The sequence below is a fragment of the Bombus flavifrons genome, chromosome 13, assembly GCF_040668555.2.
Source record: "Bombus flavifrons isolate JBK064 chromosome 13, iyBomFlav1_principal, whole genome shotgun sequence".
NCBI classification, from domain to species: domain Eukaryota; kingdom Metazoa; phylum Arthropoda; class Insecta; order Hymenoptera; family Apidae; genus Bombus; species Bombus flavifrons.
In genome coordinates this window covers 1249360-1267546 of record NC_138454.1, presented here as the reverse complement: position 1 = coordinate 1267546, position 18187 = coordinate 1249360, and the positions used below count along the sequence as shown (strand labels likewise).

General features: G+C 33.8%; 2 protein-coding genes across 8 annotated transcripts in view; both read left to right on the top strand.

Annotated features, from left to right (window-relative positions):
• Positions 1-12619, top strand: part of LOC138185893 (pikachurin) — a 288876-nt gene extending 276257 nt beyond the window's left edge. For all 5 annotated transcript variants that reach the window (XM_069125218.1, XM_069125222.1, XM_069125221.1 and 2 more), the window contains exons 11-15: positions 596-845; positions 4597-4880; positions 5451-5696; positions 5817-5920; positions 7216-12619. In XM_069125218.1, coding sequence (XP_068981319.1) covers positions 596-845; positions 4597-4880; positions 5451-5696; positions 5817-5920; positions 7216-7364 — 1033 coding nt within the window. In that variant the 3' untranslated portion in view covers positions 7365-12619. The remainder of the gene's footprint in view (positions 1-595; positions 846-4596; positions 4881-5450; positions 5697-5816; positions 5921-7215) is intronic.
• A 754-nt stretch (positions 12620-13373) lies between these two features.
• LOC138186075 (sorting nexin-29) lies at positions 13374-17676 on the top strand. Of its 3 annotated transcripts, none has more exons than XM_069125593.1 (12): positions 13374-13894; positions 14486-14748; positions 15052-15353; positions 15431-15556; positions 15731-15878; positions 15948-16077; positions 16162-16403; positions 16478-16693; positions 16767-16923; positions 16993-17133; positions 17245-17384; positions 17510-17676. In XM_069125593.1, exons 1-12 carry the CDS (start codon positions 13892-13894, stop codon positions 17592-17594), a joined length of 1953 nt encoding a protein of 650 aa, XP_068981694.1. In that variant the 5' UTR covers positions 13374-13891; the 3' UTR covers positions 17595-17676. The 3 variants fall into 3 exon arrangements, with proteins under 3 accessions (XP_068981694.1, XP_068981692.1, XP_068981693.1); XM_069125591.1 differs by having other exon boundaries at positions 13376-13894; positions 15629-15878; positions 17510-17675; XM_069125592.1 differs by lacking the exon at positions 13374-13894 and adding an exon at positions 14028-14177 and having other exon boundaries at positions 15629-15878.
• The last annotated feature ends 511 nt before the right edge of the window (positions 17677-18187 follow it).

Sequence of the window (18187 nt, the reverse complement as noted above, 5' to 3'; positions counted from 1 at the left end):
TTTGGCTCAGTGGGGCCGTTCAATACGTGAGATTTTTCCACTCTGACTAATTCTCAGTATACTCACTTCAAGCAGCGAAATATTATCCGTGAGCAAACTTCATTCGCATTCACGACGTTTGACCGGAATTACGGCGGCGGAACTCTCCATTCTGACTAGTTTTTCCCTCGTCAGAGATTCTCCTATAGTCTGCGTCGACGTTTTATTACAGTGACGTGGGAAACGTCGGATTTTTCTTTCGATCCCCAGTAACAAAACCGAAAATCTCCCTCTTGCTCTATTGAGAGTTTAATCTTCTCTTAATCATGTTCTCTTAATCATGAGCAGAGAAAATCTGTTGTTAGACAAAATTTAACGGGAATTTTCAAAGACATTGAAGAAATTACCTAAAGTTAATACAATTTTTCGAAGATACCGATGATACTCCAATTCTTATTCAAATTGCCAATTATTTGACAAGAACCTCAATTATCATGTCTCGTTCTTAAGATATCAGCATCAGTAAGCGATAAACAACAATTCTAAACTGAGTAATAATCTTACTCGTAAGATCATAAATCGTAGAAAATGGAGATTTAACGACTTGCAATTGCAGGAGCGAGAATCCAGTTCGTCTGGGTGAATGGGTGGAGGTGCGAGTGTCAAGAACCGGACGTTTGGCTTCGCTCGAAGTCGAGGACGACCCTCCGCAGGAAATCCTGGCGCCAGGAGCTTTCACGCAACTGTCGTTGCCACTAAATCTTTACTTGGGCGGCGCGCCATCCACTGACATGTACTCACCGAAGATGAAAACGACCGCCAGCTTCGTGGGATGCATTCAAACGGTCATCTTGAATCGTCGCGAGGTAAGAAACTTTGCTCGTATGCGTCCTCAGAAAGGACTTATCTACAAAAAGAGGAGATTAACTGTGATTTGGAAAATTTCACTTTCACGGAAAATTTATCGAACTGTTTAAAGATTTAACTCGAACTCTATAAATGTGATTAGCGACATATTCACTGTTCGACGCGTGTCCAATTTTCGAACCTTCGATAGGCGATTTTTACAGACTTTCGTGAGTTAGACACGAATCTGCAAATCGTTTCTCCCCCTAGAAGCCACATTTTCGAAAAATCAAATTTGAAAAAAAAATTGCAAGTTTTCAACTTTGGCTATGTTTTATGCTTCTACGGTACCGCTGTGAAAAATAAATTTCGAAGGAATCAACTGGAAAAAGCTGTAACTTTTCAATCTTGGAGATGTTTTGCGCCTTTATAGTAACAACTATCGAGTTGCTGTTGGAACGAAAAAATTCTGCTGACTCTCCCGAGTAAAATGATATTCATCGTTGTTGCATTAGAAACGTTTAAATGTGTTTAAATAATGATCAAGGTGAAAAGAACACGCAAATCGTAACATTTTTTGTTTACATTTTTCAATTTATTTGAAAAACTAAAGGTTTAAGAGAAAATGACCTAATCATAGCGATACGCAGGTAGAGCAGAAATTCCTGCTAAGGAAAGTATCAAGAGAAACTAGAGAATCGTGTTCTGTTTCTGATATAAAAGCGAAATATTTTAACAAAACACGAGGCAGCGGCAGTGATAGTCAATTTGGCGGTTGCCTTGGCATTGAATAGAAATGCCGCTTTTGATTTTTTCAAAATTGATTTTTCCAAAGACTATGAATTCTAGAAAAACAAACGGTTTGCGGATTCTTGTTTAGATCTCGAAAGTCTACAAGAGTCACCTATCGAAGGCTGAAAAATCGGGGAAACAAGTTAAAATTCGTTGAACAGTGATTGTTATTAAACCCAGAATATTAGAAAATATAGAATATAGTGAAATATTTCATAGTATGCTGAAACGTTGTAATATATAAGCGTATTGCTTGTACGCACACGATGAAACGTTAATATACAAGTATATAGCGTGTTTGTACATGATGAAACGTTAATATACAGGTGTATGGCGCGTTTACACATAGGTTTTATAGGTTTTTGCAGACTTTTGAAAGATATTTTACTACAAAAACTAAATTCAGCGAATAAATATTCAATTTATTGAATTCAGTCGAGAGTATGCAAAATATATATTAGGCTTATATTCATAAAAGTGAATAGAAGTTAGTAATAAAATGGTATATAGGTGTAGTATCGGGAATATATATATAATTATTTTCGATTATTATTGATGATGATGACTTATTTACAATAAATGGATTGTACAGATGTTGATTAAATAGAAGAACGATGGTTGTTTAACGTGAACTAATCACAATAACGTGCTATAATCTAGGCAACTCAATAGTTAATTCGCAACTCTCGTCACAACGGATCCAACGCTCTCTCTCACGCGGACCACACTCTCTCGACAACGCTAGTGTCACGTCGAAGACACAAGAAATCACGAAACCGGTAGATCGCCGGTGATCTCCTCGCGTCGCAGTTCGAACGTTTCACGAATAAGGTGAAGAAATTGAACTTCGTATAAGATGATAAATTTTATTGTATAAATCCAACAGAGTGACGGTTCAAAGTGTTGCAACAGAATAATGTATCGGGCGATAATTTAGGAGGGTTTTTATATGAAGGTTTTAGTCCCTTTGGAGGGGTTATCGTCGGATGTATATCAGAGGCGACTATTCAGTTGCTGTTTTGTTATTATTTCGATAGCTGTGGCATGCAGGATGTTTCGTCTACTTTATTACTGTTTCTGAGCGGGTGGCCTTTCTTGAGCGTGTGACACTAGCAACACTATCTCGACAACGCAACTCGCACTCTCTGACTTCTCGATTCACGCTCTCTGGCTTCTCCACTGACACTCACTGTTCTCGCATCCCTTTGTCTTTTCTTAGGCCCACCACGCACGTGTTCCGCAGACACTCGTGGCCGGGGTCACGTAGGCCTTTTCTACGAAACTATTCAATTGAAGGACCGACGACATATTGATGGACCCGACGACTCCTCGGCTCTCGCGAAATATAGTAGAAATAAAAAGGAAGGGGAAAAGAAAGAAGGAAAGAATTTTATGGTACGCGGAATATAATATTTAGAACATTAATTCTAAAAATGACAATTTTAGATAAAAAAAAATATGCAAGAAATAGAAAAGAAAGCAAAGAGAAACGAGAATATGAAAGAAAATACAGTTAACGAGGATACGGATATTTATTAAAGTGTCTAACGATTTCATTCATAGAGAATTATCCTGCAGAACGACCAGGCATAGATATTAGTACGGCGTTAAACTGTATGAATGCACGCATTGTATGTTTTCGTTCTTTCCCTCGGCGACTTTAGGACAATTAAATCCAACCTGGTGCAGCTTGCTCTTTTATTACATTCGTCTACTCGCGTTTGCATTTATCACGAAAGGATTATCGTCTACTTATAAATTCACGGATATAGCTGCCACAACGTTGAATCAAACACGAAACTGCAACTACTTCCTTCAGAACTTCATGTCTAATTGAAATGAAATCACGTGCATCGTTTTTTTACGAATAATTATCGATAATTAGCGGTATGTTAAATGGAACCACTAGAGTATATTATTATTCGGTTGAAGTATGCTTAAGTGGTTATACAATCGGCATAACTAAGAAATATAATTGAATACTGTCAAAGCTGCTTATTGTTGAACAAGTAGTACGGTCAGTTGTATCGGACAAGTAGAGAAACTGGGATTTGGCCAGACCTGCCAGAGATTCAGGACAATGCTGATTCAGCGACGAAGTAGCATGGTCTAACTGATTAGATAAGTAGCAAAAGCTAGAAATTCTCATAATACAAGCCAGAAATTGTCGGGAAAGTAGAATAAATGGAGTATAGATCTGTCTATACAACCAACGCGATTCTTATTTATAAATAGAATTTGTTAATTCCTTGAAACTAAAAAGTTAATAAGCAGGACGCTATAAAATATTTGTACCTTTCAAAGTGATTTTTGCATTGAATAATAAAAATATTCTAAGGTAAAATTAGCTTAACCTGAAAAACTAAGAGCAGTTCTAAATAGATACTTGATCATTGTAATTTCATTACCCGATCTAGACTGATTTAACTCGTTTGTAAAAGATATTTTAGCTAATACCTGTCGGTTATTTGTCAATGGTAATCTTTAAATCGAAATATTTTTTATTCAAACGGATAGAATAAAATGAGACAAAACACACTGGCGTATAATATAAGAAGTTAAATATTTGGTTTAAATATATCAATACACTTTTGAGCAATTTTATAGCAAACTTTTAAATCTCCCTAATTTTCTAAAGATATACCGATTATACTTCAAATAAGACAAAATACTTCTAGAATTACAATCAATGTGAATTTACAATTTTCATTCGTCTTCCTCTCTCCATGTAGAAAACGAATGAAAAGTTAACATTAAATTTCAATCAGCCACAAATAAATCTGTAAACATGCAACATTATATTACGGAACTTATCAGATCGATCTAAGACAGTCTCGTCTTTCTTTCGAATAGTATAAGTCAATAATTCCGCAAACAATGTGGCCTGACAATGGTTTATTTACGTTCAGACGATCATTTATCACAACAAGGTGCCGCGGATGTGTTAATCGTTATTAACAAAGCGATTACGTTGCACAGATTGGAATTCTCGCCGAGGCACTGGGCGGAGTGAACGTCGGGAATTGTGGACACGCGTGCGAGGCGAGGCCCTGCGGAGATGCGGAGTGTCGTCCGCTCCGGGACCGATTCACGTGTCGTTGTCGACCTGGCATGCCGCATCCGTGTCCTGCACCGGACGACAACACGATTCTGGACAGCTCTCTGGTGAAACCGAATAGTGGGATACGATACGAGAGATCCGTGCCTAGTTTCTCCGGTAGCGAGAGCTACCTTCATTACAATGACGCTGACACGATGAAAAGGTATGGAAATTTAAAAGTTACGAAACTAAATCTTAACCATTTCCCTTACGATTTTCCTCGCTGTCATTTATATCTACACTGCGCCACGATAGATCGAAATATACACATAATACTACACCATAATGTTTCATTCTCGTAAAATATTACGTAATATTTTAATAAATTACGTATATAATATTTTTTTTTATTTAGTTGTTTGCATTCACAATTTGTCCGACTTGGACATTTGGTAGAATTAACGTATATAATATTAAAATAATACCATTGCATTCGCCTACTTTTTTCATGATGTTATCTATATCATCTAAACCATTGAAAATTTTTTAGTCCACGAAATTGATCTCATTTTAAATGGTTCTAAGATATTTAGTAACGTAGGTCACCAATAACCACCGGTCGCGTTTAACGTGTTAAGAAGTTTCCTAACTCAATGCGACCTTCATTTTGATCTCTCTTGCTCAATCCTCAAAGCAGCTGCCGTGCAATCTCATGATAGACGATCGCTTTTACCGTTTAGAGAAAAAAAACACTCCTCTATCCTTCTTAATCGAAGAAATCCGTTTGTTGCAGGATAATAAGCTACAGGGTGGACATTAATATGAGATTCAGAGCGAGTAGCAGTAGTGGGTTGTTGCTATGGAGCGGGCGCCAAGCAGATCCGCAAGAACAAAGGGACGAGAACGACGATTTTCTTGCTCTCGGCTTGGATCATGGTTATCTGTCTTTAGCCTATAATCTTGGCTCCGGTGAGGCTGTTCTACGATACAACTTAACGAGACTGGACGATGATCTATGGCACCGGGTCCGGGCAGTCAGGTAACGCTGTTAAAAAGTTCCTTTTCCCTGGTCGTTAACCATGTATCAACGGAGTTTTTAATACGACGGAAACTTCCTAATCGAGTTTCAATGTTCTGAAATTGACTGATGTTTCTTCAGGAACGAACAGTGGGCGTCGCTGGTCGTCGATAGCGGAACCGGAGTATCCGCGTCATCGCCTGGACAGCTCAGACAGCTGAACACTGACACGGGTCTTTATGTCGGTAAGTCAAGTATTTCGATGGAAATAAATTGTGACTTAGTGCCCCTACTACAAAAGTTTAAAATTATATTCTCATGAATATGTTGACTAAAAGGATACAGTTTAGACAGAGATTTATTTTATCCATTAAATATTACAAAGAATATTATATGTATATTTTGGATGTTGTGTGTGTTTTAAACGTGTTAGTTCGATAAGATGACTTAACAAATTTGAACAATGAAACAATTCTTTCGATTAATTTAGATCCGATAACTTTTTTGAATTTGAAATTTCTACGTTTTGAAAATTTGAGTAAACGACGAATTTTGCAAAAGATATATCGTATTTTTTAAAACAATTAAAGTGACGAAGATTCTTTTCAGGCTTTTATTCCTTTTTAAATATGTGTATAAAAAGTATGAGATTCTTCTATGTTTTTAATTCTTAAAAACTAAATCCACTTTTATAGCAGTTGTCTCGATTCAAAGTATGTAACGATCTCATTTAAAAGGTTAAGAGGTTTCTCGTGTTGTGAAACGCTTTGCGATTGCAAAACAGCGGAATATTGTAGAGGAAAGTTAGAGGAGAAGCACTTTGTGGTTCGGAATCATATTTCCGTGTGAAAATCATAAGCATCGAAGATTAACTACTCAAAAGTTCCAGTAGAAGCGACTTATACATTCGAGTTTAGCTGTCTTTGAGTTATTACAGAAATTACCAAGTGGGTCATCCTCGGGAGCGCGTTATGTATTCTCGGTAACTTCCGCTAAGCTGTTGAACTCGTAAAGAAACAGCTTGATACATTGCTCCACTCTCTGAAAATTTATGGGAGCGCATCTTAATTCGTCGAATGTACCGTGTTTACCATGTTTCATCGCATTAACAACGGAGCATGGAAACTTCGTGTCAAAACTTGAAAAATTCATAGCTCGTGTGTATCATAAAACTTGACTTTCACAAACCTTTAACATCCAGTTATTGCACTATTTTATTGGCGCTTTATTTACTTTTTATTAGTTGTAAAACTTATTTTAATTAATTACAAAAGAAAAGAGAATTCGAAGAGAGGATGACAAAATCATGTCTTTCTTTCGATTCGAGAAATTTATTACATAAAATAAACCATTTATTTTGATTAATTTAAAATTAATTAGTATATAACGTAAATGTAACGAAATAAAGTAATATAATGTTCTGTGGACTACTTCTTCCAGTTAATTTGTCATTGGTAATAAAGTTATTTGACTTTCTTATGCGCTAATGTTACTGAAAATACAATATGATAAAAATATAAAAACTGCAAATGTTTGATAGGTGGCGCACCGGATATCGTGAGGACAACGGGAGGAAAATACACGAAGGGTATTGTTGGTTGCATCAGCGACCTGGTCCTCGATTCAGACTTCTCCGTAGCGCTATCGTCGCCAGGACAAGCCACCAACACACACTCGTGTATCCCCTGAAAGATATCCATGCCGTCCGACGTTAGATGGTTAGGTCCGCGTGGACCAACGCTTAGAATATGAAAATGCGATGAATAACGCTGGCCAAGCCAGAGATCGACGTCGTTGCAACAGCGTTTAAGGTGAATCGCGGCCGCCTTGAGACGCCTTGAACGCTGAACCACGTTTCGACGTGAAAAACGATTTATACACACCGATCACACGGTTCATCATTTTTGTACAGACTCATCAACGACGAAATTCTCCCGAAGAGAATAATAAGGTAACAGAAAAGAAAAAGAAAAAGAAAAAAAAGAAAAGGCTAACAAAAAAACAAAATACACATGAAAAGAGGAAAAAATAAAATAGAGAAAGAAAGAGAAAGACTACGTCGTGTGAGACCGTCGAAAAAGTAGGCAGCTTACTGTAAATATTAATGAAAGATATTTGGAAATCTGTCAGTCGCCTCAAGATATATTTCCGTTCGGTGACAACTTCCTGTCTGCACACATCTTCGTGTCTCGTGGGTTACTCGATCTCAAGATGATATCGAAACCTCCGATATTCGATGATAAAGAAGAAAATAAATAAAAAAACTCTAACTTGTCCTACCTTTAGTATGGTGTTGCGTTTGAATGCGTTGCGTTGCACGCGCGAACTACACGGATCCAAAACGCGAGTCGAACGATGTTAAAGAACATTGTCGAATCTCCCCGATATGAGTTCCTGCGAATCGTCGTTCCTATCGCGCGTTTGGACGGAAGTTGTTACGTAAGGAACGTGCGTCTAGTCACAACTACGATTGCCTCCGGCCGGATTAAGAACTTGATAGAGCGCGTCACGAAGACGGCTTTATGGCCTAATAAGATTAAAGTACGTAGAAAAAGATGAGAAAGAGAAAAACAAGAAGCATAACCCCTTCGCGTCAATTTTTATTAAGCTCTCCGACCGGATGTCACGTGAAATCTTTTAATTGCGAGGCATTGTCAGTTTCAATCAATCAAGTAATCGAACACCTCGAGGCACCTTAAATACGTCCAACCAGTTCACGCCACACCTCTTAGATCATCGTCTAAGATTTCTCACGATATCTTTTCTTTGGTGACCGCACGACACGCGACAACCGATATGTAGCGATCATTTTGTTTCTCGTTCGAGCGAGCACGCCTCGAACACTCGATAGGGAGGATTAGATTCAGAACAGAACGTTAAATCAATTACGAAAGGTACAAGAAGGACCAAAAGCAATTAACACCTTTAACAACGATGCAAAAGCAAATAGAATTTCTGGGGAAAATCGAACGTTGTACATGGAGAAATTATTTTTCCTCTTAAAAACGAAAATATGATACTTCCATTGTTCAAGCTTCGTTAATTTACTCGAAATTAATAAGATCTTACATATTTAAGATGAATATTTTAAATTTGAAATTCTATTGATGGACAGAATATTAATCCATTCGAAATATTTCTTTGAAAAATAAATATGACGGCGGAATCGCAATTTTGGAACGTACAAATATTTTCCCTATGTATAACCGGCAATTTTTCAAAGTTCTCGTTGCTTTTGCGTCCGCTCGACATGCACGCGAGATGAAGAGGATCGGCATCGTGCGTGCAGAGGATCTGCGCGTCCGTGTTTTACAAGAACCACTAATGCTTCGTAAGGTACTTCCGTAGCTGGCAGTGTACGCTCCTCGACGTTTCCACTTAAGAAGCACCGAGCTGCACGTTCTACCGGTTAAATATCTGTATAAAAAAAGTAGCGACTTAATTACGAAGATGTCCCCGCATATTTTCTTAATTCGATAAGACTTTCCAAGCGACCCTGAACGAACGGATCTGATATACATGTTAACCCCTTCGACGTGGTAAATTGAAAGGAAACAATAGAGTTAAAATGATAAAAGAAATAAGCCGAAAGTATTCCGAGGACTACGATATGGGTAGAACCATAAACAATTCAAAAAAGAATAACTTCACGTATGGAATAGAAATTGGAATAAATGCGTATTGAAAGAGACGAGCACTTTCCGGCACTAAACCTCAGGAAAAAAAGTTGTTTCATCGATAGTTACGTAACTTTACAGATTATACGAAACAAAGTTCTAAAGCCTGGTTTGGCATTCCTATCAACCGATTCAATGTTCCGTTATACTACATAGTAGTTCCAAAAAGGCAGTAAAACTTTATTGCAACTTCGTTTTACGCGAATTCGTGCAAATCGATTTGACAGACTGTGTAACAGTTCGCAAAACTATACTTTATCTTCGTTAACACGTAATAACGTTTCACTTAGAGGTCTATCTGTACGTATATCGACAAAATGATTTCTAGCTATACTTTGAAAATATCGATAAATGAGTAAAAATGTCGAATGGGTTAAAAGAAAGGAACCGGTCGGAATCTATCGGTCAGGTCAATACGTATACATGTCATATCTTAACGAGAACGCGGGTACGGAAGAAGAATAATAATGAACAACGGTTAGGGGGATAGATGGATATATACACTTTGATTTCTCCGTTTTGCACGGGAATGATTTGAAAACTTCGAACGATCGAACTCGTACACATCATGTAAAAGCAATCGGCTGTAGTCAATTTTGTACGAATGTTATTTTCTTGAAATTATATAAATGAAGAAGTGGAATAGGGAAAAAAGAATATCAAAGATGAATGGTAGTTACGTAGGCAAGTATAATACTATAATAATAAACGATTATTCGCGAGTGAAGTCTAGCGATGTGAAGTCACGCACGAAATGCAAATATTTTAAAACTCCGATCTTTCGGAGACATACTTTTACTTCATTTCCTTTCTACGCCCTTTCTTGCCTCCTTCCTTCCTTCCTTCTTTCCTTCTTTCCTTCTTTCCTTCTTTCCTTCCTTCCTTCCTTACCTCCTCCTTTATTCCCTTCCATCCTATCATTTCTCAGCACAATTTTTAACAAGGTGTGTTTGTGTATCAATCTCTGAACGATTCTCCAAGCTTCGTAATATGCTTGTATAAACTTTGTTCGTGGAGATCGTTTAACTGGAACAGCGAAGCATTTTTGTACAAAAATCTCGCGACACTGAATAAGCTTCTTTTTCATCGCGCATAGAAAAATTTCACTTGTTCCACGCGTTTCATTTGTATATCGTGCGTTTCAGTTTTCTCCTGTATTCGCGCTTGAAACAAGGTTCCTGGACAATTTTTCGCTATTAGCGTGTAGCCGTGCATATCTTTTATTTATCGACGATCATCATCATCATTTTAGATCTCCTTATTCGCGAGCATCGTGCGCGTCAAACAATGATTTTTGTTAGTATAATTAGACGATTAAGGGAATCGCTTAGTTCGTCGAATAAATCTCTCGAAACATTTTACTTATATCGATTAAATAAATTGTGGCACATTAAACGATTCTATTTCTTGTACGTTGGGTGGATATATCAAATTGTTTCATGACGTTTGATATCCCAAACTCGTGTCTAACGAACGAAACTGTGAACTTTCAGTGAATATATCGCATTTATCACTTACCTTTAAAATAGAATCTGTTTAATCTTAAATTAAATTGTTCCGATTTTTGTGAAACAATCTGATGACTAGAAACAGAAAAGTTTATGTGAATGGTGTTTTCTCCGAAATATTTATATATTCAACGTTAGTAAATTTCTTAAATGACTTTACCGAAATTATGAATCATTGTCTTTCGATCCTATGAATTCTTCGATTCTCGTTAATCCTTCTGAAGAATCAAAGAAGAAGTAAACATGCTTTCTTATGATATTCACTGCTTCTGCTTCATACAACATCTACCCCACGTTTAATTTATCGAAGAAATGCATAAACTGATCGTAAGAATTTGTTACGTAAACTTTAGGTACTTTTTATTTAAGATCGGACATGAAAATCGTTCATTTTTATCTTCGATTAGAAGCATTTCGGAAGAAATCGTGTATATTTGTTTCTATGGTAGAATACGCATACGTTGTGAAACGACCAGACGATGGTTGTATAAGTCAACAGGTCGTACAAAATGCCTGATAAATTCAATGAGGATTAGTATCCGAATAAGGCTGAAGCGAAATCGTACTTACATCGTGTACTGAATTTGAATGTAAGGAAAATTAGAAAATCGCTGGATATCACACCTCAGACAAAGCGAGAAGAGAAAGGACGCTATTATTAAAAACAAACAAAAAAATATCATACATATTAATATATAATAGATATTATATTATTACTAAATATTATATTAATATATGATGCTATATATTAAATATTTCTATTATGTCCGTCTGCAAAGTCTATTAGAAGAGTCTATCCTGTCAACCTATTCTTGCGACCCATGTGGATCTCCTCAAATATATATGTATATACATATATGTAAGTGTGTGTATGCATGTATGTATGCATATAGAATGGTCGAAAATGAATTTTTCATATTTCGATGCTGCAAAAAAAAAGAGACAAAACGATATAAAAGAAAGACAAAAAAGAAAAAGAAGAAAAAAACGAGCACACATCACAAACGAGACGTTTGATATCGAAAATTAAAAAAAAAAAAAACGAAACAATTCTCTCGCTCTCTCACTTTGGATAAAATTACTATTCGTGTAGATCAAGTTCAATGATGATAAATGGTGCGAAGGAGCTTATCGAATCTGAAGGTATCACGCAATTATGCACAGAGGAACACTTCATTAGAATCGTGCTATCGTAACACTTGTATACTTAGGTTTATTACGACCTTTTTCCATCGTTGTATTTTCTCAAGAAAAAATTGTTGCTTTGTCTTATTATTGAATCGTACAAATTATCGCCAAAACATATCTTTTATGGTTAACTTATAATGATTCATATTGTTTAAATTTATCTACTAAAAAACAGACGAATTTCCTCTAAAATAGATTTTGTCATAAAAAGCTAAATTATTGCCTTTATTATGAAAACATTTCTTTTCCTTTGGTGTAAAAATAATATTTTTTTATTAAGATAAGATATAAATAAAAATGCGATAGTTTTATCAAAAATTTGCAAATTATCGCTTAACTTGTCAACTTAAATTATCGGACCGTCTTCTATACAATTAACATTTTCTTAAATAATTATCAAACAATATGAAACACACGATTCTAAGTTAATTTACTTATTACATCTAGTGCAGCGCGATGCAATAATTTAACGAATTGTGTATGTATATGTTGGAACACTCAGTGGTATAAATTCATATGAGCAAATGTGTGTGTCTCAGCCCATGTTGTCGAAGCATCAATAAAAAAAGAGATTTTATAAATCAGAGATTTATTTCCCTCTTAAAATCCTTCTCTTTTCCTTAAAATATAAAATGTCAAACGTAATTATTTAAATATTTGGTTGATTTTATACTGATCTCTTTCTTCTTAAATATTAACAATTAATAAAGTACATAATTATGAACTTTTTACTTATATGTGCAACATGTATTTAAAACTCTTTTTAATTAATGTTAAATTTAGCGCCTTCCTTAATTCACACTGCACAGAATCTAAGCGCGCTAAAATAGCCGCGATGTCAATTTCAAAGATCATGAATTTTGGAATTATCTATAAACGTTCTTATCTAAATTGTTCTGACAATATATAATATATATTATTATACATTCTATTGCGCTGTAGTTGTTTCACTATTATTTATACACTTGTTTAGTACCTCTTACTATGGCCGCATAACTAACATCTTATAAATCGCGCAAACTCTGTAAAGAGTTGATCAAGTTATATTTACAATCATCCATAGATTATGTTTACATCGAGACGAGAATCCTATCAATTACGTATCAGACTTACTTTGACCATGACTTATATCTAAAATAGTAATGCTTGTACATATCTAAAATATGTACTATGGCATACATAAAGAAATCAGTGGTACCAAGTTAAAAAGAAGACAATCTCTATGCTCATCAATTTAAAATAATATTCATTATTGCTAAGATACAGGACACTAAATAATCGTTATATTTGCTACTATAGTTTTATGTCGAACAAATTAGTGACATTTTATATACTTTTAAACATTACAACTACGAAATTGTAGCTACTATACCAATCATTGTGTAAATAATAGAAGCAGATTCTTAAATAGATAAGATAGATTCTTAAATATGTCAAGATCATAACTGATAAGAATACTATAGAACTACTATACTCAGGGTATAGGAGATCAACGTACTATACTAAAATGCTCGACAAACGGAGTCACTTTTTCTATGCCTACTTTATATATATCACCTAATTCACATGACACATCTGTGTTCAAGGAAAAAGAGCAAAGATGAGGGGACTGTTTCCGCCCCTACAGTTTTCCTGCCACATAAATTTATATATTACTCACTAGAAAAATTAAATCTTCTGCTTATCGTCATGAGATAGTTACGTCGTAGTACTCTTTGACAAGTCCTGTATATAATAATTCCTAGAAGTGATTGTATATTTATGTACACTTTTTGTACAACTCTTTTTAATAACGAATTACAATTTGAAAGGAAATTAACGTGATTTTCAGTGATTGATACTCATGGTATGTATTTATTTTTTATACATTATCGAATTATCGTTGAATTATATACTGTCAACATTGTTTTCACAAATTAATAAGCATCTCGTGATACGACACATGCTTTCAATTAACATAATTAACGATTAAACATTGTACTACTTGTTGAAAACACCTGTAAACTTTCTTTTGTGTACTGGAATGAACAATAGAAATTGCGCTTATATCTGTGGCATATTCTACTTAAACAGTATATTTAAATGAATGCGTGTATTTAAATGAAAAATGAGTTATACATATAAAAAGTGTAATTGTCCTAAAAATGCATTCCTTTAATTTATATAATACGTAATTCATGTTATCATCATGTATCTGATACAAGGACAAAAATATCAAAAAATACTTTAGTGATTGTATTTTAACTTTGCAAAAACTTTAAAAATTTAGGAAATGTATTAATGAACAAAAATTTCTACGTTTTTCTTTTATGTTTTTTTACGATAGTATATAAATTTCTTACATAATTTCATGTAGCATTATGTTTTAAATAAAGAATAATGCATGTGATTATGTTTTATATCTGTGTTTCATATATCTTGGGCTTATATGTTTTAGGCTTTACGTATAATGTCAGCGATAGTGCCAAGCACACATAATGTAATTGATTCTAATCAAAGTTATGACCACGCAACAGAGAGACAGAAACTATTGGAAAATTTATTAGCTGCTGCAAAAAAGTGTCATGTTAGATTTGGTGGGCGTACTGAATTAGCAACTGAATCTGATATATGTGTTACACAGCTATGTCACATATTTGAATCAATTTTTAGTCATGGATTACGTACAAAATGCATTGAAAAAATTAATTCAGCTTTAAGGTAATAAACTAAATAATACTTGCATATATAAATTAAAATGCCATTTATTTCATCAGTATTTCTTATAAAATATATATTATGGAAACTTCTACAGAAACAATAGCATTTGTTTACCTTGTCTGTTTAAGATAAGATTGATATATATTGATATTATGCATATAGTCAGCTACTTTTCCTTTTTTGTACTTCTTATCATCTCAAATATGACTACACGGATGTATGTTTATAAGATAATGCCATGTGATGAGTAATAACTAAAGATATATTCTGTTACATTAATTTATATTGTTTATATCTTTATAGGCATGTCTCAGACATAGTATCTGGTGGTAATACAAAATCATGCAGTACATCAGATATGGCTTTTTGGCCATGTATAAAGGAACAATTAACATGGCATGAACAAGAACGTTTTAGTGTATTGAAAAAAGTTCACACTGATTATGGTAGGGGTAGAGCATGGCTCAGAGCTGTTTTAAATGAACGTTCTTTAGAGCGTCATTTACATGCTATACTTGACCCCACGATACTATCTTCGTTTTATGAAGACTGGGCATTTTTACTTGACCAGGAACGAAGTGCTATATTACCAGATGTAGCAGCAGGTATACTAACATTCATTCAATTTTGTATCATATCAACTTATTTATATAAGATAATTAAATATCATTTTAACTATTAGGACTTGGTAGTATCTTATTTGCAATTAGGATAGATAATGAAGAATTAGATAATAATTCAAAAAGCAAAGAAATGGAAAAACAAAAGATTTCATTATCTGAACCCATTATATCATCTACTATACCAGGTAATTGCTTTTCATTCCAAGTGCATAAGATTACATATAATTTTATACGAATATAATTAATATCGTGATTAGGACCTACTTCAAAACAGAGACAAAGGAAAAAAGTGCCAACCCATATAATTTCTTTCGATAACGAAAATGATGAACAAGAAAGTACAGAAGCTTCCATTTCAGTTAGTGCACCTCCAACTTGTCTCAATTCTCCTACAATAACATCAACAAAAGCTTCTACATCACCTAGTTCGTCAATTTCACAATCTCAACCAGAAACACATAATGTTACTACAATAGTCAATAAAGAAATTTCTGACTGGGAAAACAGGTAAATGCATCTGCTATTTCACATTTTAATATTGACATTTTAAATAATAAAATTTTTGAATATTTTTAGTGAAACCTTTGAAGAAGAAAAAGTATTAACACCAGTTACAAATTCCGGTAGTATGGGTGGGCTAGTTCCTGTATCTCCTTTAGATCAAACGTTAGACGACATGTTGATAGCATTACCAAGCTACTTAGACGTATGTATAAAATGCATCTCTTCCATATTTTTATATCTTTTAATTTAATATTTTTCATCCATTTTATATTTTCTTGTTATTTAGGATTCATCTGAAGTAGCAGAACCTGCAGTAGAAGCTACGGAACCATTTGCAGATTTAGATATTCATACAGATGCTGATAGTGCAGATATTGAAGTGTTACGAGTAAGACTATTAGCTATGACTGAAATGTTAGAGCAAGCTAAAGAAGACGCTATGACTAGTAGATTACAGCTTGCTCGTTTACAAAGACAACATCAAAATTATCTAGAAAGACACGAATTACAAATACAAGCATTAAATAGGTAAAATTCACAATATAATTCACCTTATAAGGCATAGAAATAACTTATACTTTAATATAATTATGATTTAATAGAGAAAATGAATTATTAAGACAACAATTACGTAAATATGTAACGGCAGTACAAATGTTGAGAAGAGATTCGGATTCTACTACAGTTTCCGAAGAAGATCCATCATTAGATTATCATTATGAAGCTCAACAATATGAAGAAAAATTAATTCAAGTTGCAGACATGCATGCGGAATTAATGGAATTTAATGCTAGATTAACTTTACAATTAAATGACAGGTAAAATTATTATATATCTATATTTAACAGTAACAATACCTATATTTTATATTAATGTTCGGGAAATTTCCAGGGAGAGATTAGTTAAGTTGTTACAAGCTGAATTAGAGTGCCTTCGTGGCCCTATAAATGAAGACGACTTACCATTAGAACCACCATGTCTCATACATATATGGATTCCATCTGCGTTCCTTACTGGACAGTCTTCTGATATACATCATGTTTATCAGGTATGTAAAATAGATATAAATTACAATAAAATTATTGTTAAATATATCTAAGTTTATTAATTATTACAGATATACGTACGTATTAGGGATACCGAATGGAATATATATAGACGATATGCACAATTTCATGCACTTTATAGAGAATTAAAAAAACATGATGCAATTGTTACTACTTTTGAATTTCCGCCAAAGAAGACAATAGGAAATAAGGTACATTACAGAAGTATATTAAAGAATATACTATAGAAAATATCTTACGAAAGAATGGTATACAATATTACAGGAAATATCCGAAGTTCATTTTTATTCATTTTTATCTAGGATGCTAAATTTGTAGAAGAACGACGACAAAAATTGCAACAATGGTTAAGACGAATTGTTGGAAGATTGGCGCAATGCTCTCCAGCATTTGCTTCTAGACCAAGTAGACAAACGCTTATATCCCTAATGCCTTTCTTTGGGTAATTTATCTCACAATACTAATTTAATATTAATATAATATGATAGACAAGCGATTCTAAAACTTCAAAAATCTATAGAAAAGTATTTTCAATATCCTGATCTTATTAAATATTACCTTTTTTAGTGATAACCCTAATACTGAGGATTCGAGGAAAAATAACTCTACAAGAAACACGTTTTCTTCTTCCCCTCAATACATGGGTTTATAATTATTAACGTTTTTATAGACAATTTGTACATACATGAAGCCTTTTTAATTTAATATATAAAATACTTATGTTGTTCTATATATATATTGTTGACAATTGAAGATATGAGCATATGTCTGTATGTATACAATTATAATTAATATACATTCACACATATGCTGTTTATAGACGATGTATGTATAAAAGTAATATGTAGTAAAATTAATTAAAAGCTAATTTTTTTCTACACAAAAGTATGTATTATTTTTTTACACAAATTTATGTGCAATATTGTTTGAAACTCTAATTCATATTTCAAGAGAAATTCTAATCCTACTTTTAATCTTTGAATCAGATAAAAAAATATATTTCTTATATATTATACAAAATTTGTTATATATCTTATATTTTAGAATAAATAAAATTTTAAAAATTAAAAATTAATAAACGTATTAAAAAGTATTTGAAACATGTTGTTGAAATATGTGAAACATGTTTGAAACGATAAAAAGAAATATGATCATTAAAATGTATATAAAAGATATTATTTGATGAATTAACAAACAAATTTAGATCAAAGAGCTAGGACAATGCACAGAATACGAAAAATAAAT

Coding starts and splice junctions, on each gene's coding strand:
- LOC138186075 (XM_069125591.1), top strand. Junction 16,078..16,161: donor CATTACCAAGCTACTTAGAC/GTATGTATAAAA, acceptor CTTGTTATTTAG/GATTCATCTGAAGTAGCAGA. Junction 17,134..17,244: donor AGAAGACAATAGGAAATAAG/GTACATTACAGA, acceptor ATTTTTATCTAG/GATGCTAAATTTGTAGAAGA.